Here is a 21,217-nt window from a genome sequence, read left to right on the forward strand (position 1 = left end):
TTCCTCTTGAGGATTTTTGGGGCCCCAGGGGGTGTTTTTGGGGTCCCAGGGTGGATTTTGGGGTCCCAGGGGTGGTTTTTGGGGTCCCAGGGGGTGTTTTTGGGGGTCCCCTTGGGAATTCTGTTGTCCCTGGGTGGTTTTTGGGGTCCCAGGGTGGGTTTTTGGGGTCCCAGGGTGGATTTTGGGGTCCCAGGGTGGTTTTTGGGGTCCCAGGGTGGGTTTTTGGGGTCCCCAACTCACGGAGCATGAGGATGACCCTGCCCAGCTCCCCCTGTTTGACGCTCAGGTAAAGCTGCCGGGGGTGGAAACGGAGCTTCTTCCTCCTGTGGGGGAAACTGGGAGTGACTGGGAGGGACTGGGAGGGACTGGGGGGGAACTGGGAGGGGACTGGGAGGGACTGGGAGGGATTGGGGGGGACTGGGAGGGAATTGGGGGGGACTGGGAGGGACTGGGAGGGGATTGGGGGGGACTGGGAGGGGATTGGGATGGACTGGGAGGGGACTGGGATGGACTGGGAGGGACTGGGATGGACTGGGGGGGACTGGGATGGACTGGGGGGGACTGGGGGGGATTGGGGGGGACTGGGAGGGGACTGGGAGGGGACTGGGAGTGACTGGGAGGGGACTGGGAGGGACTGGGGGGGATTGGGGGGGATTGGGGGGGACTGGGAGGGGATTGGGAGGGGACTGGGAGTGACTGGGAGGGACTGGGGGGGATTGGGGGGGACTGGGAGGGGACTGGGAGTGACTGGGAGGGGATTGGGGGGGACTGGGATGGACTGGGAGGGACTGGGAGGGACTGGGAAGGGACTGAGCCATTTTTAAGCCCCGCCAGGTGTGTTTTTGGGGTCCCAGGTGTATTTTAACATCCCCAGGTGAGTTTCTGGGATATCCCAGTCATGTTTTTGGGCTCCCAGGTGAGTTTCTAGGGTGTTCCAGCCCCCCCAGGTGTGTTTTTTGGGCTCCCAAGTGTATTTTAAACCCCCCAGGTGTGTTATTTCAGCTCCCAGGTGTGTTTTAACCCCCCTAGATGTGTTTCAAGCCCCCTCAGGTGTGTTCTAACCTCTCCCAGGTGAGTTCTTGGGATATCCCAGGTGCATTTTCACCCCTCCAGGTATATTTTAAAGCCCCCCAGGTGTGTTTTATACCCCCCAGGTGTGTTTTAGACCCCCCCAGGTGGTTTTTTGGCCCCTCAGGTGTGTTATTTTGGGTCCCAGGTGTGCTCTGACCTCTCAGCCTCCTGTCCCAGCAGGGCTTTCTCCAGGCTGTCCCTGGCAGGACCCGGGGGGAGCCCCCAGGTGTATTTTAAAGCCCCCCAGGTGTGTTATTTGGGCTCCCAGGTGTATTTTAACTATCCCCAGGTGTATTTTAACCCCCTCAGGTGTGTTATTTGGGCTCCCAGGTATGTTTTAACCCCCCTAGATGTGTTTCAAACCTCCTCAGGTGTGTTTTAACCTCCCCCAGGTGAGTTTTTGGGATATCCCAGCTGTGTTTTTGGGCTCCCAGGTGTGTTCTAACCCCCCCCAGGTGTATTTTAAAGCTCCTCCAGGTGAGATTTTGAGCCGTTTTCTGCCCCCCAGGTGTACTCTAACCCCTCCCAGGTGTACTTTAACCCCCCTAGGTATATTTTAACGCCCCCAGGTGCGTTTTCAGTCCCCCAGGTGCATTTTAAACCCCCCCCAGGTATATTTTAGAGCCCCCCAGGTGTGCTCTGACCTCTCGGCCTCCTGTCCCAGCAGGGCTTTCTCCAGGCTGTCCCTGGCGGGTCCCGGGGGCAGCCCCCGGGCGCTCAGGGCCCCCCCCGAGGGCAGGGGCAGCACCGGCCCCCCCGAGCTGTCGATGGGCTCGGCCCGGGGGTCCGGGGGGGGCGCCCGGCCCTCGCCCTGGCCCCTCATCCGGGCACTGGCGGGGGAAAAAAATTAAATAAAATCAGGCCAAAATTGTCCAAAAATAAATTAAAAAAAAAAAAAAAAAAAAAATCCACCTGAAATACTCAAAAATCAAAAAAAAATCCACCCCAAAATAGCCCCCAAAAAAAATCCATTTTTCCCCCCAAATTTCCCAATTTTCCTCTATAAAATCCCATTTTCCCCCCAAACCCCCCATTTCTCCCCTAAAAAACCCATTTCCCCCCTCCCAATCCAATTTTCTCCCGCAAAAAAAACCCCATTTTTTTCCCCATAAAAACACCATTTCTCCCCCCAAAAATCCAATTTTTACCCCCAAAGCCCCCATTTTTCCTCCCAAATTTCCCAAAAAAATCCAAATTTTCCCCCCCAAAACCCCATTTTCCCCTCAAAACCCCATTTTCCCCCCAAAACCCCCATTTTTCACCCCACAACCCCATTATTCCCCTCCAAAACCCATTTCCCCCCCAAAAAGCCCATTTTCCCCCCAAAAATATCCAATTTCCCCCCAAAAAAATCCATTTTCCCCTACAAATTCCATTTTTTTCCCCCCAAACCCCCCATTTTACCCCCAAACCCCCCATTTTCCCCCCAAACCCCCCATTTTTTCCTCCTAAATTCCCCAAAAAATCCAATTTCTCCCCCCAAAAAATCCATTTTTCCCCTACAAATTCCATTTTTTCCCCCCAAACCCCCCATTTTCCCCCCAAACCCCCCATTTTTCCTCCTAAATTCCCCAAAAAATCCAATTTCTCCCCCCAAAAAATCCAATTTTTCCCCTCCAAACCCCATTTTTTCCCCCCAAACCCCCCATTTCCCCCCCCAAACCCCCCATTTTCCCTCCAAAATTCCCCAAAAAAATCCAATTTTTTCCCCAAAACCCCCATTTTCCCCCCCAATTTTCCCCAAAAAATCCAATTTTTCCCCTCCAAACCCCAATTTTTTCCCATAAAATCCAATTTTTTCCCCATGTCCCACATCCCACCTGGGCGTGGGCAGGTCGGGGCGTGTCCCCCTGCCCCGGGGGGGCTCGGGGGGGGCGGGGGCCGGGGGGGTCCCCTCGGGCCGGGGCAGCGTCACCTCCTGGGCCTCGGAGGCGTCTTCCCCGCAGTGGGGACAGAAAATGAGCCCCCCCAGGCGGGACACGCAGCCCCGGTGGAAACGGTGCCCGATGCGCACGTCGGGGTGGCACTCCAGGAATGTCCCCTAAAAGGGACAAAAATTGGGGATATTGAGGGTTTTGGGGTGTCACCAGGGGGTTCTGGGGGTCCCCAGGGGTCCCAAAAATGGGTTACGGGACCCTAAAGGGACTTTGGGGACAATTAAAAGGGATTTTGTTACCATTAAAAGGGATTTGGGGACAGTTCAGGGTGTTTGGGGACAATTAAAAAGGATTTGGGGACAGGTTTGGACCAGGGTGGCACTCCAGGAATGTCCCCTGGGGGGAGAAAATGTGTCACCGAGGGGTTTTGGGGTGTCCCCAGGGGTCCTAAAATGGGTTATGGGACCCTAAAATGGGTTACGGGACCCTAAAGGGACTTTGGGGACAATTAAAACGTATTTGGGGACAGTTTAAGGGGATTTGGGGACAGGTTTGTACCAAGAATGTCCCCTAAAGGCAAAAAAAGTGTCCCCAAAGGGTTCTGGGGTGTCCCCAGGGGTCCTAAAATGAGTTATGGGACCCTAAAGGGACTCTGGGGACAATTAAAGGGACTTTGGGGACAGTCCAGGGGGATTTGGGGACAGATTTGTCCCCTAAAGAGACAGAAACAGGGACATTGAGGGTCCTGGAGTGTCCCCAGGGGTCCTAAAATGGGTTACGGGACCCTAAAGGGACTTTGGGGACAATTAAAACGTATTTGGGGACAGGTTTGCACCAGGAATGTCCCCTAAAGGGACACAAAAATGTCATCGAGGGGTTCTGGGGGACAAAAATAATGTCACCGAGGGTCCTAAAAGGGGTCCTGGATTGTCCCCAGGGGTCGTAAAATGGGTTACGGGACCCTAAAATGGGTTATGGGACCCTAAAGGGACTTTGGGGACAATTAAAGGAGATTTGGGGACAATTAAAGGGATTTGGGGACAGGTTTGGACCAGGGTGGCACTCCAGGAATGTCCCCTGGGGGATGAAATTGGGATATTGAGGGTTTTGGGGTGTCCCCAGGGGGTCCTGGATTGTCCCCAAGGTCCCTAAAATGGGTTATGGGACCCTAAAGGGACTTTGGGGACAATTAAAGGGACTTTGGGGACAGTTCAGGGGGATTTTGGGGGGATTTTCTTGCGATTTTTGTGGTTTTACTCAGGATTTACAGATTTTTACAGGGATTTTTTCATTTTTTGGGGATTTTTGGGACTCCCCCACCCCCTGACCAGCCCAGTGTCCACTCAGGGCGGGGCAGGAGTGGCCGCAGCCAGGACAGCCCTGGGGCTTGACCATCCTGGGCTGGGATTTATGGGATTTCTTGGGATTTATGGGGTTTTCTTCGGGGTCTTTTGGGCTTTCTTGGAGTTTTGATTTTTTTGGGGCTGTTTTATGGGATTTTTATGGGATTTTTTTTCTTTTTCTTGGTGTTTATGAGGTTTTTTTGGGGTTTTTTTTCTTGCGATTTTTGTGATTTTTGTGGTTTTCCTCAGGATTTATCAATTTTTATGGGGATTTTTTTGTTTTTCAGGGTTCTCCCACCCCGTGTCCACTCAGTGTCCACTCAGGGCGGGGCAGAAGTGGCCGCAGCCAGGACAGCCCTGGGGCTTGACCATCCTGGGCTGGGATTTATGGGATTTCTTGGGATTTATGGGGTTTTCTTCGGGGTCTTTTGGGTTTTCTTGGAGTTTTGGGGTATTTTTGGGATGTTTTATGGGAATTTTTGGGGATTTTTCTCGGGATTTGGGGTTTTTTTTGGGTTGTTTTAGGAGTTTTTTGTGGGGTTTTCCTTGCGATTTTTGTGATTTTTGTGGTTTTCCTCTGGATTTATGGTTTTTTATGGGGATTTTTTTGTTTTTTTAGGGTTCTCCCACCCCCTGACCAGCCCAGTGTCCACTCAGGGTGGTGCAGAAGTGGCTGCAGCCAGGACAGCCCTGGTGTTTGACCATCCTGGGCTGGGATTTATGGGATTTTTTATGTTTTTTCTCAGGATTTACAGATTTTTATGGGGATTTTTTTTTTCTGTTTTTTTTGGGGGGGTTTTTAAGGTGTTTTGGGGGTGTTTTATGGGATTTTTACGGCATTTTTTTTCTTTTTCTTGGTGTATATGGGGGGTTTTTTTGTTGCGATTTTTCCGATTTTTCCAGTTTTTCTCAGGATTTACGGATTTTTACGGGGATTTTTCCAGATTTTTGGGATTTTTGGGGTTCTCCCACCCCGTGTCCACTCCGTGTCCACTCACGGCGGTGCAGAAGTGGCCGCAGCCAGGACAGCACTGGTGTTTGACCATCCTGGCGCGGTGGCTCTCGCACAGAACCATCAGGGGCACGCGGCTCGAGGGTCTCATCGTCTCCCGCTTCAGGATCAGGCTGCCGCACCCGCTCAGCTGGGACACAAACGGGACACTTGGGGACATTTGGGGACATTTTTGTGACATTTGGGGACATTTGGGGACATTTTTGTGACATTTGGGGACGCTTGGAAATATTTCAGAGACATCTGAAGACGTTTCAGGACATTTCAGGGACTTCCAGGGACATTTAGAGACATTTGGAGACATTTCAGAGACATTTGGGGACATTTTTGAGACATTTGGGGACATTTCAGGGACATTCAGAGACATTTTGGGACGTCTGACGGACATTTGGGGACATTTTATGACATTTGGGGACATCAGTCATCATAAAGGATGCTGTCCCAGGTGTCCTCAGGTGTCCCCTGTCCCCAGGTGTGTCCCAGGTGTGTCCCAGGTGTGTCCCAGGTGTGTCCCCAGGTGTCCCCAGGTGTCCCCAGGTGTGTCCCCAGGTGTGTCCCAGGTGTGTCCCAAGTGTCCCCAGGTGTCCCCAGGTGTGTCCCAGGTGTGTCCCAGGTGTGTCCCAGGTGTATCCCCAGGTGTGTCCCCAGGTGTCCCCAGGTGTCCCCAGGTGTATCCCCAGGTGTGTCCCCAGGTGTCCCCAGGTGTGTCCCCAGGTGTGTCCCCAGGTGTGTCCCAGGTGTGTCCCAGGTGTGTCCCAGGTGTGTCCCCAGGTGTGTCCCAGGTGTGTCCCAGGTGTGTCCCCAGGTGTGTCCCCAGGTGTGTCCCAGGTGTGTCCCAGGTGTGTCCCCAGGTGTGTCCCCAGGTGTGTCCCCAGGTGTATCCAGGTGTGTCCCAGGTGTATCCCCAGGTGTCCCTCACCTGTCCCAGGTGTCTCAGGTGTCCCCAGGTGTGTCCCCAGGTGTGCTCACCTGTCCATCCACGCTCTCTGTGGCCATGCAGAGCCCCATGTCCCCTCATGTCCCCAGGTGTCCCCAGGTGTCCCCAGGTGTCCCAGGTGTGCTCACCTGTCCGTCCACGCTCTCTGTGGCCATGCAGAGCCCTCGGTCACTGCCCCGCTCCACCTTTGGCGCCTCCATTCGACACGAGCACAGCGGGAGCTCCTCGAAACGCTCCGCCTCCGCCGGGCCTGGGCGGGGCCAGGGGTGTGGTCAGGGGGCGTGGTCAGAGTATGGGTGTGGTCAGGGAAAGGGCGTGGTCAGGGTGTGGTCAGGGCGTGGTCAGGGACAGGACACGAGCACATTGGGAGATCCTCAAAAAGCTCCGCCTCTTCCAGGCCTGGGCGGGGCCAAAATGGGTGTGGTCAGGGGTGTGGTAAGGAAAAGAGTGTGGTCAGCGAGTGGGTGGGGTCAGGGTGTGGTCAGGATGGGGTTAGGGTGGGGTGTGGTCAGGAAAAGGGTGTGGTCAGGGAGAGGGTGTGGTCAGGGTGGGGTCACAGAGTAGGCGGGGTAAGGGTCAGGGTGTGGTCAGGGGTGTGGTCAGGGTCAGGGGGGCGTGTCCCAGGTGGAAGGGGCATGTCCAGGTGTGCTGGGCGTGTCCTGGGAGGGCGTGTCCCCAAAAAGGGGTGTGTCCAGGTGTGCTGGGCGTGTCCTGGGTTTGGCATGTCCCCAAAAAGGGGTGTGTCCCAGGTGGAAGGGGTGTGTCCAGGTGGAAGGGGTGTGTCCAGGGGGGAGTGTCCTAGGGAATGCCCAAAAAGGGGCGTGTCCAGGTGTATTGGGCATGTCCAATGGGTGTGTCCAGGTGTGCTGGGCGTGTCCTGGGGGGCGTGTCCCAGGTGTGATGGGCGTGTCCGGGTGTGCTGGGTGTGTCCAGGGGTTGCCATGTCCCCCAAAAGGGGCGTGTCCAGGTGATCTGGGCGTGTCCCAGGAAAGGGGTGTGTCCCCCAAAAGGGGCGTGTCCATGTGTGTGGGCGTGTCCTCACCTGTGGGCTGGGGGCTGAGGGCGCCCCCTGCTGGCAGCTGCAGGCAGCCCAGGGGCACCTCCGTGTATTCACTGGGGGGGCCCACGGGGGGTCCTGGGGGGGCACAGGGGGGTCACACACCCCAGAATTGGGGTCCCCCCTCCCCAAATTCCCCCTTGTTTGAGACCCTTCCCCAAAATTTCCATTCCAAAATCCCCCTCCCCAAATTCTGTCATTTGAGCTCCCCCACAAATCCCCATTCCAAAATCCCCCTCCCCAAATTCCCCCTCGTTTGAGACCCCTCCCCAAAATTTCCATTCCAAACCCCCTCCCCAAATTCCCCAGTTCCAAATCCCTCCCCAAAATCCCCCCCCAATCTGGGCTCCCCCTCCCCAATTTTGGGCTCCCCCTCCCCAATTTTGGGCTCCCCCTCCCCAATTCGGGGGTCCCCATCCCCAATTCGGGGGTCCCCACCTCTGTCCTTGCCCCGGGGGTCTTTCCTCTTCCTCTTCCTGTTGGGTTTGAGCCACGGGCTCTCCTTCCACCTGCGCCGGACCCTGCGCCGGGCGCTGCAGGCGCTCTGCGGGACAGGTGAGGGTCAGGGGGGCTAAAATACACCTGGGGAGCCTGAAAACACACCTGGGCACACCTGGGTATCCTGAAAATACACCTGGGGACCCCAAAAATACACCTGGGCACCCTGGGCCGGGCGCTGCAGGCGCTCTGCGGGACAGGTGAGGGTCAGGGGGGCTAAAATACACCTGGGCACCCTGCGCCGGGCGCTGCAGGCGCTCTGAGGGACAGGTGAGGTCAGAGCACACCTGGGGAGCTCAAAAATATACCTGGGCACCCCGAAAACACACCTGGGGACCCCTAAAATACACCTGGGCACCCTGTGCCGGGCGCTGCAGGCGCTCTGAGGGACAGGTGAGGGTCAGAGCACACCTGGGGAGCTCAAAAATATACCTGGGGACCCTGAAAATACACCTGGACACCCTAAAAACCACCCAGGACACACCTGGGCACCCTGGGCCGGGCGCTGCAGGCGCTCTGAGGGACAGGTGGGGTCAGAGCACACCTGGGGAGCTCAAAAATACACCCAGGACACACCTGGGCACCTCAAAAACCATCCAGGATGTACCTAGGCACCCCCAAAACACACCTGGGCACCCCAAAACCCCTCTGAAACCTTCCTAGAACACATCTGGACACCCCAAAAACCCTCTAAAATCCCCAAATTCCCCCTGAACTTGCCCAAAACTCACCTGAGGCCACCCTAGTCCACACCCAGCCCCGCCCTGACCCCCAAAATCCCTCCCTGAACCCCAAAATCCCTTCCTGACCCCTCCCAAACTCCCCAAAATCCCTCCGAGACCCCCCAAAATCCCCCCCTGGCCCCTCTTTGACCCTCAAAATCCCTCCCTGAACCCCAAAATCCCTCCCAATCCCTCCCAAAACTCCCCAAAATCCCTCCCTGACCCCTCCCAAACCCTCCAAAATCCTTCACCAGCCCCACCTTGACCCCCCAAATCCCTCCCAATCCCTCCCTGACCCCCCAAACCCCCTCCTGACCCCATCCTGACCCCCCAAATCCCTCCCAAACCCCCCAAAATCCCCCCCTGGCCCCTCCCCGAGCCCGTCCTGACCCGATCCGAGGCGTTCCCGGACTCCTCGTCCTCTTCCTCCTCCTCCTCTTCCTCGTCCTCCTCCTCCTCGTCCTCCTCCTCTTCCTCCTCTTCTTCTTCCTCCTCCTCCTCCTCCTCCTCGCTCAGGGCCTCGCCCGCCACCTCCCCCTCGGACTGAGAGAGGGGTCAGGGGGGCTCCCAGTGCTCCCAGTTCAGACCAGTTCAGACCAGTGCACTCCCAGTTCATCCCAGTTCCTTCCCAGTGCTCCTAATGCCCTCCCAGTTCAGCCCAGTGCTCCCAGTTCAGCCCAGTTCATCACAGTGTCCTCCCAGTGCTCCCAGTTCAGACCAGTGCACTCCCAGTTCATTCCAGTTCATCCCAGTGCACTCCCAGTGCCCCCTCAGTTCATTCCAGTTCATCCCAGTGCTCTTCCAGTGCTCCCAGTTCAGACCAGTTCAGCCCAGTGTGCTCCTAGTTCATCCCAGTTCATCCCAGTGCTTCCAGTTCAGCCCAGTTCATCCCAGTGCCCCCCCAGTGCTCCCAGTTCATCCCACAGTGCTCCCAAACCCTCTCCCAATCCCCCGTAACCCCATCCCAGTCTGTCTCCCAGTGCTCCCAGTCCCATTCAAGTACCATTCCAGTTCATCCCAGTCCCCCCCAGGGCCCTCCCAATCCCCTCCCAGTCTGTCCCAGTCCCTCCCAGTCCATCCCAGTCCCCTCCCAGTGTTCCAGTTCCCTCCAATGCCATCCCAGTCCCCCTCAATCCCTCTCCCACTGCTCCCAATCCCCTCCCAATCCCCTCCCAGTCTGTCCCAGTCCCTCCCAGTCCCCTCCCAGTGTTCCAGTTCCCTCCAATGCCATCCCAGTCCCCCTCAATCCTTCTCCCACTGCTCCCAGTCCCCTCCGTTCCCCTCCCAATCCCCTCCCAGTCCGTCCCAGTCCCCTCCCAGTCCCTCCCAGTCCGTCCCAGTCCCTCCCAGTCCCTCTCCCAGTGTTCCCAGTCTCCTCCCAGTCCATCCCAGTCCCTCCCAATCCCCTCCCAGTCCCTCCCATTCCATCCCAGTCCCCCTCAGTCCCTCTCCCAGTGTTCCCAGTCCATCCCAGCCCCTCCCAGCCCCCCCCAATCCCATCCCAATCCATCCCAGTCCCCCTCAATTCCCCTCCCAGTGTTCCTAATCCCCTCCCAGTCCCCTCCCAGTCCCCCCAGTCCCCCAGCCCCCCATCCCCCCACCTTGCTGTCGGAGTCCCCGTGCCCGTCCACGCTGAACCCGTCGTAGAAGAGGGAGAATCCCCCTCCCCCCTCCGAGTCCCAGTCCCGGGGGGGGGCGGCCATTTCCTCTGTCACCGTGATCTGGGGGGGCAACAAAGGTTTGGGGGGGGGTTGGGGGGATTTGGGGGGCATTTGGGGGGATTTAGGGAGGATTTGGGAGGGTTTGGGGGGTTCCAGGGGGGATTTTGGGGGAGTCCAGGGGGGATTTTGGGGGAGTCCTGGGGGGGTCTGGAGGGTCCTGAGGGGGTCCTGGGGTGATCTGGGGAGTCCTGAGGAGAGTTTGTGGAGTTTTGGGGATTTTCTGGGGGATTTCTGGGGTGTTTTTGGGGTATTTTGGGTGTTTTTGGAGTGTTTTCAGTGTTTTTGGGGTGTTATTGGGGTGTTTTAGCATGTTTTAGGGGTGTTTTGGAGGTGTTTTCGGTGGTTTGGGGAGGTTTTGGGATGTTTTCAGGTGTTTTGGGGTGTTTTGGGGTGTTTTGGGGTATTTTGGGGTGTTTTGGGGTATTTTGGGGTGTTTTGGGGTGTTTTGGGGTATTTTTGGGGTGGTTTTGGGGTGGTTTTGGGGTGTTTTGGGGTGTTTTGGAGGTGTTTTGGGGTGTTTTGGGGTATTTTTGGGGTGTTTTGGGGTGTTTTGGGGTATTTTTGGGGTGTTTTGGGGTGTTTTTGGGGTGTTTTGGGGTGTTTTTGGGGTATTTTGGGGTGTTTTTGGGGGGTACCTCAGTGCTGGCCCTGGGGCTGGGTCTCTGCAGGCGTTTGTGGAGCCCCTCGGGGCCAAAATCCAGTTTGGGGCGTTTGGGGGGGTCTGGGGGGGCACAGGGGAGGGTCAGGGAGACCCCAGACCCAAAATCTGCACCCCCTGACCCAAAATCTGCCCCCCCAGACCCCAAATCTGCACCCCCAGACCCAAAATCTGCACCCCCAGACCCCAAATCCCTCTCCAGGATCCCCTCAAACCTCCCCCAAACACACCCAGGACCCCCTAAAACCCCACAAGGACCCCCCAAATCCCCCCCAGAACCCCCAAGTTCCCATCAGGACCCCCCCCCCCAGGACCCCCCAAATCCCCCTAAAACTCCCCCAGGACCCCCCTAACCCCTCCAAGACCCCCAAACCCCCCCCAAACCCCTCAAGGACCCCCCAAACCCCTCCAGGACCCCCCAAATCCCCCCAAACCCCTCCAGGACCCCCCAAATCCCCCCCAAACCCCTCAAGGACCCCCCCAAACCCCTCCAGGACCCCCCAAATCCCCCCCAAACCCCTCAAGGACCCCCCAAACCCCTCAAGGACCCCCCAATCCCCCCCAGGACCCCCCAGTCCCCCCACACCGTGCTGGCCGATCCCACAGAGCTCCTCTGACACCCTGAAGTGCAACATCTCCGACATCCTGGGCTTCTCTGGCACCTGGGGGGCACAAAAACCACCTTTGGGTGGTCCCAAAACCCCCAAAAAACCCCAAAAAAACCCCACCCCCCCCAAAAAAAACCCTAAAATCCACAAATCCCCCAAAACCCCCCCAAAACCCCCCAAAAAATCACAAATCCCCCCAAAAAACCTCAAAAACCCCCCAAAAAAACTCAAAAAGACTCCAAAAAATCCCTCCCCCCAAAAAAAAGTCCCCCCCAACCCCCCCCAAAAAAAAAACCCCTAAAAAACTCCAAAAACCCTCTAAAAAAAACCCCAAAACCCCCAAAAATCCCTTTGGAGGGGTCCTAAAATCCCCCCCCAAAACCCCCAAATCCCCCAAAACTCCCCAAAAAATCCCCCAAAAAAACCAAAAATCTCCAAAAATCCCAAAAAAAATTAAAAAAAAACCCCCAAAAAATCCCAAAAAATCCCCAAAAAATCCCCCAAAACCCAAAAAAACCCCCCAAAAATCCCCAAAACCCCCGAAAAAATCCCCAAAAATCCCAAAAAAATCCCAAAACCCCCCCAAAATCCCCCCAACCCCCCTCACCTGTCCGTTACTGCTGGGCCTGGCCATGGTTTTCCGAGCTCGATGGACTTTGGGGGGCTCCGGGGGGGCCTGGGGGGGCTCAGGGGGGCTCTGGGGGGTCTCAGGGGGCGGGGGGCGACCCCCAGGACCCCCCCCCGGGAGGCTGAGGAGGCGCAAGGCCAGGCTTTGCCCCGGGGGGGTTTTGCCACCCCCAGCCCCAGTCAGGGACATTTTGGCTCGGCTTGGGGGGGGTAAAGGTGGGGTGGGGGTCCCCAAAATGCCGCCCCCACCCCGGCCTGGGGAGCCGGGGAGGGTCTTGGTGGCGTGGCCTGGAAAGGGAGAATAAAAAATTTGAGACCCCTCCCCATAAAAAAATTTGGAGGAAAATTGTACCTGAATTGAGTAAAAAATGGTAAATAATTTTTTATTTAAAAAAAAATTAATTTAAAAAAAATATAAAAAATAATAATAAAAAAATATTTGGGGTGAGACCCCCCACCCAAAAAAAAATGAGATACCTCAGAGTTCTCTAAGTGGATCCCAAAGACCCCCCTAAAGGGTGAGACCCCTCCCCAAATCTGCCCCAGATTCCCCTAAAAGGGGTGAGACCCCTCCCCAAATCTGCCCAAAATCACCCTGAGCCCCCCCAGGACCCCCCAAAATGCCCCTAAAACCCCCCAACCCCCCCAAAAAACCTGCCAGGTTCCCCAAGGACCCCCCAAACCTCCCCCAGAACCCCCCAAATCTCCCCCAAAACCCTCCAAACTCCCCCAGGACCCCCCAACCCCCCTAAAAGTGCCCCCAAACCCCCCCAAATCCCCTCAAAACCCCTTTGGTCTCCCCCTAGGACTCCCCAAGACCCCCCAACTCCCCCCAAAATGCCCCCAAACTTCCCCAGGACTCCCCAACCCCCCTCCAAGCCCCCCCAGGACCCTCCCAAAACGCCCCCAAACCCCCCCAGACCCCCTCAAAATCCCCCCAAACCCCCCCCAAGACCCCCCAAACCCCCCAAACCCCCTCAAAACCCTCCAGGACCCCCCAAATTCCCCCCAAATGCCCCCAAACCCCCCCAAATCCCCTCAAAACCCCTCTGGTCTCCCCCTAGGACCCCCAACCCCCCCTAAAATGCCCCCAAACCCCACCCCAGAACCTCCAAATTCCCCCCAGGACCCCCCAAATCTCCCCCCAAATCCCCCCAGGACCCCCCTGATCCCTCCCAGGACCCCCCAAATCTCCCCAGGACCCTCCAAATCCCCCCAGGACCCCCCCAAACCCCCTCACCTGGCAGCCCTTTGGTTCCACCTCCACCTGGGGGGGTCCCCTGAGCCCCCTCCCCATCGCTGGGGCCTCCCCCCCCAGGCCCTTCCTCATCCTGGGGGGTCCCTCCGGCCCTGGGGGGGGTCCCCCCGGGTGGGGGAGGGTCACAGAGGGAGGGGCTGCCCGGGGGGAGCCCTGGGGGGGGAGAAAAAGGGGGGTCAAGAAAAAAATTGGGGGGTTTGGGGGAATTTAGGGGGGTCTGGAGGGGTTTGAGGGGGTCCTGAAGCGGTTTGGGGAGGGATCTGGGGGTCCTGGGGGGGAACTTCGGGGGATTTGGGGGGATTTGGAGGCATTTAGGGGGGTCTGGAGGGGGTTCAGGGGGGTTTTGAGGGGTTTTGGGGGTATTTTGGGGAGGGTATGAGGGGTCTTGGGGGGATTTGGGGGGATTTAGGGGGGTCTGGAGTGGCTTGAGGGGGATTGAGGGGGGTTGGGGGTATTTGGGGGTCCTGGGGGGATCTGGGGGGGTTTAAGGGGGTCCGGAGGGGGTTTGAGGGCATTTGAGGGGAATCTGGGGGTCCTGGGGGGGATTGGGAGGGGTTGGGGGTATTTGGGGGTCCTGAGGGGGATCTGGGGGTCCTGGGAGGAATTTGGGGGTCCTGGGTGGGACTGGGGGGGGTTTGGGGGTATTTGGGGGTCCTAGGGGGGGATCTGGGGGTCCTGGGGGGAATCTTGAGAGGATTTGGGGGGAATTTGGGGAGGATTTGGGGGTCCTGAGGGGGATCTGGGGGTCCTGGGAAGGATCTGAGCAGCTTTAGGGGTGTCTGGGGACATTTTGGGGGGGGTCTGGAGATCCTGTGGGGGGCTCAAGGGGGGCATTTTGGGGGGGGGGGAGGGTCTCATGACTTTATGGGAGGTTTGGGGTCATTTTGGGGGTCCTGGAGGATCCAAAGGGGGATCCTGAGGGGGATCCTGAGGGGGGCGATCCTGAGGGGGGGATCCTGAGGGGGGCGATCCTGAGGGGGGCGATCCTGAGGGGGATCCTGAGGGGGGCGATCCTGAGGGGGGGATCCTGAGGGGGGGATCCTGAGGGGGGCGATCTTTAAACGGATCCTGAGGAGGATCCTGAGGGGAATCCTGAGGGAGGGGATCCTGAAATGGATCCTGAGGGGGGTTTAGGTCACTCACCGGCCTCTCCCGCCGCCTCCACCACGAGGGTCCCGACGGGGGGGTCCTGAGGGAGGAGGGGGAGGGGCACAGCGCGCTGTGAGGGGAGCGCCCCTCCCCCCGCAGCACAAAGACCCCTCCTTTCGCCTCAAAACGCCTCAAAAAGCCCCAAAACTCCTCATATTTCCCTCAAAAATCCCTTAAAAACCCCTCCCGGGTGGTCTCCCCCCTCAGACCTCGCCGCCTCCCGCCGCCTCCATCGCGCCGGAGAGCGCCGCGCGCGGTGACGTCAGCACGCACGGCGAGGGGGGCGTGGTCAAGCCTTTTATGGACAAAGCCACGCCCACTAAACACGGCTTTGTCTTCCCGCCCAGGCCACGCCCATAAAGCAAAGCCACGCCCCACTCTATGGAGAAGCCACGCCCACTTGGTTAAGCCACGCCCATTTCGGGTTCTGGTCACGCCCACCCAGATTTTTGGGGGGGTTTGGTAGTTTGGGACTAAAAAATAAAAATAAAAATCGAAATAAAAGTAAAAATAAAAATATAAAATAAATATAAAAGTAAAAAGTAAAAATAAGAATAAATATAAAATATAAAAAAATAAAAATAAAAGTAAAAATAGAAATAAAAATAAAAATAGAAATAAAAATAAAAAGTAAAAATAAAATATAAAAATAAAAAATAAAAAAAAAATAAAAACAAACGTAAAAATAGAAATAAAAGTAAAAATAGAAATAAAAGTAAAAAGTAAAAACAAAAATAAATATAAAAGTAAAAAAAATTAAAATAAAAATAAAAGCAAAAATAAAAAAATAGAAAATAGAAGATATAAAAATAAAAGTAAAAAATAAAAAAAAATAAAAATAAATATAAAATACAAAATATAAAAAAGTAAAAATAAAAAATAAAAAGTAAAAATAAAAATATATATAAAATACAAAAATAAAAAATAAAAATAAAAGTAAAAATAAATATAAAATATAAAAATAAAAAATAAAAATAAAAAAATAAAAACAAAAATAATTTTTAAATAAATTTTAAAATTTTAAAAAATTTTATTTAGTATTTTTCCACCCCAAAACAAAACAAAAAACTAATATAATAAAAAACCCAAAAAAAACATCTTTTACAACTTTATTCAAAATCCATTTATTACAAATTTTAAAAAAAACCAACCAAACAAAAACAACCCTGATCTGGGGAGGGGGAGGAGGAAAACCTCCCACCTCCCACCCCCCAAAAAAAAAAACACTTCCAGATATCCTGAGACCCCTCCCCTTAAAAAAAAATCCCAAAAAAAGGGATCCCCATTTTCCTCTCTACCCCCCCCTCCCCCCACCCAAAAAATCTGGGGTCCCCCCACCCCAAAAATCCCCTCCCCTCCCCCACTCCAACTACAGAGACCCCTCCCCTCAATTCCCCTCCCCCTCCCCATCACTAAAACCTAAAAAATTGGGGAGGGGGTTCCTAAAAATCTATTGGGGGTCAAAAAAAAAATCCCTAAAATTCGGGGGGATCCCCCAAAATTTGTCACCTCAATTTCCAACTAAAAGTTGGGACCCCCCAAAATTCAGATTTTGGGGGATTTTCCCCCTTTTATTTGGGGTCTTGTCCCATCAGAGCTTTGAAATTTGAGTGAAAAATCTTTTTTTTTTGCCACAAAAAATGGCCCAGGATTCCAAAATTTGGGGGGAGGGACCCAAAATTTGTCACCTGGGGATTCCTGGACCCCAAAATTTGTCACCTGGGGATTCCTGGACCCCCAAATTTGTTACCTGGGGGTCCCTGGACCCCAAAATTTGTCACCCAGGTGTCCCAAGAACCCAAAATTTGTCCAGGAGGGGAGTCCAGGGACATCCAGGACCCCAAATTTGTCACCTGGGGGTCATTTCCCATCACTTTGGGGTCATTCTGACCACTCTGGCCACCCCAGTGGTCACTCCGGAGTGTCCAGCAGGTGTCCAGGTGTCCAGTGGTCACTTTGGGGTCATTCCTGACCACCTGGGGGTCACTTTGGGGTCATTCCTGACCACTTTGGCCACTCTGACCACCCCAGTGGTCACTCCTGTGTGTCCAGCAGGTGTCCAGGTGTCCAGAGGTCACTCCCCATCACTTGGGGGTCACTTTGGGGTGGTCACTCCTCTGTGTCCAGCAGTCCAGTGGTCACTCCCCTCACTTTGGGGTCATTCCTGACCACTTTGGCCTTGTGACCATCACCTTGACCATCACCCCTGAGTGTCCAGCAGCGACTCCACTGTCCAGTGGTCACTCCCCACCACTTGGGGGTCACTTTGGGGTCATTCCTGACCACTTTGAGGTCACTTTAAGGTAATTTCTGACCACTTTAAGCTTGTTGCCATCACCCCAGTGGTCACTCCTCTGTGTCCAGCAGCAACTCCACTGTCCAGTGGTCACTCCCCGTCACTTTGGGGTCAATCCTGACCACTTTGAGGGTCACTTTCTGTCACTTTGAGCTCACTGCCATCACCCCAGTGGTCACTTCTGAGTGTCCAGCAGCAACCCCACTGTCCAGTGGTCAGTCCCCACCACCTGGGGGTCACTTTGGGGTCATTCTTGACCACTTTGATGGTCACTCCTCTGTGTCCAGCAGCGACTCCATCATCCAGTGGTCACTCCCCTCACTCTGTGGTCACTCCTGACCACTTTGAGGTCACTTTGGGGTCACTCCAGACCACTTTGAGGTCACTTTGGGGTCACTCCAGACCACTTTGAGGTCACTTTATGATCATTAGTGACCACTTTACCCTCACTGCCACCACCCCAGTGGTCACCTCTGAGTGTCCAGCAGCGACTCCACTGTCCAGTGGTCACTCCCCTCACTCTGGGGGTCACTTCAATGACCACCCCTCATCCATCCATCCATCCATCCCACCCCCTCCCCTCAAACCCCCCCCCCAGGGAGAGAACCCGACCCCTCCTCAACTCCCACAAACAACAACAACGAGGAGGACGATAAGGAGAGGGAAAAAAACCCAAAAAAAATTAAAAATCTCCTCCCTCCCCATCTCCCTGGGCCCTCCCCCTCCTTATGGTCAACGCAGCATCACCCCTCCCTCTCCTCCTCCTCCCCCACCTCCCCCAGCCCCTCCTCCAGAGCCTCCCCCAGCTTCCAGAACGTTCTGGGCCGTGGTTTTGCCGTGCTGCTCCTTGAGGTGGCGGCGGATGGCGGGTTTGTGGGCGAAACGAACGTCGCAATAGGAACAGCGATAGGGCCTGGCCCCGCTGTGCAGGTTCAGGTGGTCGTGCAAAGTTGATTTTTGGGTGAAACTCTTCCCGCAGACCCCGCAGCCGTGAGATTTCACCCCCCTGTGCACGTTCATGTGGCGGTTCAGGTTGCTGCTGTGGTTGAATTGTTTCCCGCAGCGCGGGCACATGAAGACGAAATGTTGGGCTCGCATGTGGAAAACTAATTTCTCCACCCCTTGGAAGTTTTCTCCGCATTTCCCGCAGCGTGAGGAGGATGAGGAGGATGAGGATGAGGATGGTGGGGTTGTTGTTGTTGTTGTTGATGGGGCTGTGACAACACCGGAAGCGCCACCGGGATCTTCGTTACCCCCCCCAGGGAAAATTAATAAACCTTCACCTTCCGCGTCCTCGGCCAGGCTGTAACAGGCCTTGACCACCCCCAGCTGGGGTGGACATTGGGGCTCCGAGTGTCCGGCCGCGCTGACCGCCCCGGGGGCGCCGCAGGGAGGGTCAGCTCCGGCCACGGCCGCGGCCGGCCACGCCCGGGTCACTCGCCGCCGCCGGGGGGTCACTGCGGGGGCGGCCGGTTCCACCTGGGCGGGGAAAAAAGGGTTAAAAATGGGATTGGTTGGGGGGAAAAATTAAAATGTGGGAGGGAAAGAGGAGTTAGAAGGGAGGTTTGGATGAAAAATAGGGGTTAAAGGGAGTTTTGGTTGAAAAAATAGGGGTTAAAGTGAGTTTTGAGTAAAAAAAATAGGGATTAAAGTAAGTTTTGGATGAAAAAATAGGAGTTAAAGGGAGTTTTGGATAGAAAAATGGGAATTAAAGTGAGTTTTGTGTGAAATCTGTGAGAGAAATAGAAATGAAAAAAACTTGTGAGAGAAATAGAAATTAAAGTGAGTTTTGTGTGAAATCTGTGAGAGAAATAGGAATTAAAACGAGTTTTGATGTGAGAGAAATTGGAATTAAAGGGAGTTTGGTGTGGGATGTGGGAGAGAAATAGGGATTAAAGGGAGTTTTGTGTAAAAAAATAGGAGTTAAAGGGAGTTTTGGATAGAAAAATGGGAATTAAAGTGAGTTTTATGTGAAATGTGTGAGAGAAATAAGAATTAAAGCAAGTTTTGATGTAAGAGAAATGGGAATTAAAGTGAGTTTTGATGTAAGAGAAATAGAAATTAAAGGGAGTTTTATATGAAACCTGTAAGAGAAATAGGAATTAAAGGGAGTTTTGGGTAAAAAAATAGGGATTAAAGGGAGTTTCAATGTAAGAGAAATTGGAATTAAAGTGAGTTTTATGTGAAATCTGTGAGAGAAATATGAATTGAAGTGAGTTTGATGTAAAATCTGGGAGAGAAATAGGAATTAAAGAGAGATTTATGTGAAACTTCTGAGAGAAATAGGAATTGAAGTGAGTTTGATGTAAAATCTGGGAGAGAAATAAGAATTAAAGTGAGTTTTGATGTGAGAGAAATAGAAATTAAGAAATTAAAGTGAGAGAATTACAGGAGAATTATTAGAACATTAGAATTATTAAAATATTGGAGTTACTAGATGATCCAACAGCAAAGGAGAATTATTAGAATATTACAATTATTAGAATATCCAATATTAGAATATCTTTGGGGTCACTTTGGGGTCATTCCTGACCACTTCACCCTCACTGCCATCAGCCCAGTGGTCACCCCTGAGTGTCCAGGGGATGTCCAGGTGTCCAGGGGTCACTCCCTTCACTTTGGGGTCACTCTGGAGTCATTCTTGACCTCTTTGGGGTCATTTTGGGGTCACTTTGGGGTCATTCCTGACCCCTTTGGGGTCATTTTGGGGTCATTTCTGACCACTTTACCCTCGCTGCCATCACCCCTGAGTGTCCATCAGCGACTCCACTGTCCAGTGGTCACTCTCCTCACTTTGTGGTCACTTTGTGGTCACTCTGGGGGTCACTTTGAGCTCACTCCAGACCCAAAACTGCCCCACTTCACCCCAAAACCCTCTCACCTCACCCACCTTGACGATGCAGACGTCGGGCGCCGCGTCCTCCTCGTCCTCCTCCTCCTCCTCCTCCTCGGGCTTGGTGGGCACGGCCGGAGCGGCCGGAGGGGGCTGGATGAACCTGGCCAGGGCCCCCCTGCACCTTTCCACCACGTGCTCCATCTGCAGGTAACTGGCCGCCGTCAAATAATTCACCAAATCCCTCCCGGCGAACTCCAAAGCTCCGGTGTAACACGAGAGGAGAAGATCGGCCAAAACTCTGGCGCTGTGAGCCAGGGACACCCTGAGCTCGGCCGCGGGGTTCAGGAGGAACTGATCACGTAAAAAAGGGGAGCAAGCGGCCAGGATGACGCGGTGGCCGCGGAAACGGAGGCTCCTGGCCACGATGGTGACGTCGCAGAAACGCTCCTCGGCCCTCAGGCGCGTCATGGAGCGAAGGGCGGCCGCCTCGTGGCCCGGCAGCTGGAAACGGAGAACCTCGGCGCACGACGACATGGCTGGGGGTGAAATGGGGGGACTGGGAGGGGTTTGGAGGGGAGTTGTGGGGATTTGGAGGGGAGTTATGGGGACTGGGAGAGACTGGGAGGGGTTTGGAGGGGAGTTACGGCGGTTGGAAGGGATGTGGAGGGGAGTTATGGGGGCTACAGGGGACTGGAAGGGACTGGGAGGGACTGGGAGTGGGGTTATGGGGACTGGGAGGCACTGGGAGGGACTGGGAGGGGAGTTATGGGGGCTACAGGGGACTGGGAGGGACTGGGAGGGATTTGGAGGGGACTGGGAGGGACTGGGAGGGGAGTTATTGGGACTGGAATAAACTGGGAGGGACTAAGGGGGACTGGGATGGACTGAGGGGGATTGGGAGGGACTGGGAGGGATTTGGAGAGGACTGGGGATGACTGGGAGGGACTGGGATGGGAGTTGTGGGGATTGGGAGGGATTGGGAGGGGAGTTACAGGGACTGGGAAGGACTAGGAGGCACTGGGAGGGTCTGGGTGTGGGGTTGTGGGGACTGGGATAGACTGGGAGGGACTGGGGGCACTGGGAAGGATTAGAGGGTACTGGGAGTGGGACTGGGAGGGAACTGGGGGAAACGGGAGGGAACTGGGGGCACTGGGAGTGGAGCTATGGGGACTGGGAGGGACTGGGACAGACTGGGAGGGGATTGGGGGCACTGGGAGGGCACTGGGAGGAGCTCAGGAGATACTGGGAAGGAACTGGGAGGGACTGGGGAGCACTGGGAGTGGTGGCAAGGGGGGGTGAGAGGGACTGGGAGGGACTGGGAACACTGGGAAGGGGCACTGGGACAGCTGAGAGGGTCCTCAGTGGGACTGGGAACACTGGGAAAGGTCACTAGGAGTTACTGGGAGCACTGGGGGGGTCTCTGAGAGTTACTGGGAGCACTGGGAGGGTCTCTGGCAGTTACTGGGAGTTACTGGGAGCACTGGGGGAGTTACTGGGAGTTACTGGACACAGTGGGAGGGTCACTGGGAGTTACTGGGAGGGTCACT

General features: G+C 55.0%; 2 protein-coding genes and 1 long non-coding RNA gene across 3 annotated transcripts in view; 1 reads left to right on the forward strand and 2 right to left on the reverse strand.

The window, feature by feature from the left end:
- Positions 1–14,771, reverse strand: part of EHMT2 (euchromatic histone lysine methyltransferase 2) — a gene marked incomplete at its 5' end in the record, with an annotated part of 30,853 nt that extends 16,082 nt beyond the window's left edge. Inside the window, 15 exons of the mRNA XM_083881744.1 lie at positions 241–323; positions 1,716–1,901; positions 2,892–3,112; positions 5,290–5,433; positions 6,369–6,490; positions 7,283–7,383; positions 7,735–7,841; positions 8,908–9,060; positions 10,119–10,238; positions 10,874–10,959; positions 11,483–11,558; positions 12,112–12,419; positions 13,372–13,542; positions 14,533–14,658; positions 14,753–14,771. Of these exons, the coding sequence (XP_083737870.1) occupies positions 241–323; positions 1,716–1,901; positions 2,892–3,112; positions 5,290–5,433; positions 6,369–6,490; positions 7,283–7,383; positions 7,735–7,841; positions 8,908–9,060; positions 10,119–10,238; positions 10,874–10,959; positions 11,483–11,558; positions 12,112–12,419; positions 13,372–13,542; positions 14,533–14,658; positions 14,753–14,771 (2,023 nt within the window). The remainder of the gene's footprint in view (positions 1–240; positions 324–1,715; positions 1,902–2,891; positions 3,113–5,289; positions 5,434–6,368; positions 6,491–7,282; positions 7,384–7,734; positions 7,842–8,907; positions 9,061–10,118; positions 10,239–10,873; positions 10,960–11,482; positions 11,559–12,111; positions 12,420–13,371; positions 13,543–14,532; positions 14,659–14,752) is intronic.
- A 1,629-nt stretch (positions 14,772–16,400) lies between these two features.
- Positions 16,401–17,308, forward strand: LOC310921529. Its single transcript, XR_014592155.1, has 3 exons — positions 16,401–16,593; positions 16,669–16,809; positions 17,216–17,308. It is a non-coding gene; the product is annotated as an uncharacterized lncRNA (long non-coding RNA).
- A 257-nt stretch (positions 17,309–17,565) lies between these two features.
- Positions 17,566–20,204, reverse strand: ZBTB12 (zinc finger and BTB domain containing 12; the record flags this gene model as incomplete). The annotated part of the gene is made up of 2 exons (XM_083881694.1): positions 17,566–18,313; positions 19,725–20,204. 2 exons carry the CDS (start codon positions 20,202–20,204, stop codon positions 17,567–17,569), a joined length of 1,227 nt encoding a protein of 408 aa, XP_083737820.1. The 3' UTR covers position 17,566.
- Positions 20,205–21,217: the final 1,013 nt, after the last annotated feature.

This window comes from Zosterops lateralis, assembly GCF_965231275.1.
Source record: "Zosterops lateralis genome assembly, chromosome: 35".
Taxonomy (NCBI): Eukaryota; Metazoa; Chordata; class Aves; order Passeriformes; family Zosteropidae; genus Zosterops; species Zosterops lateralis.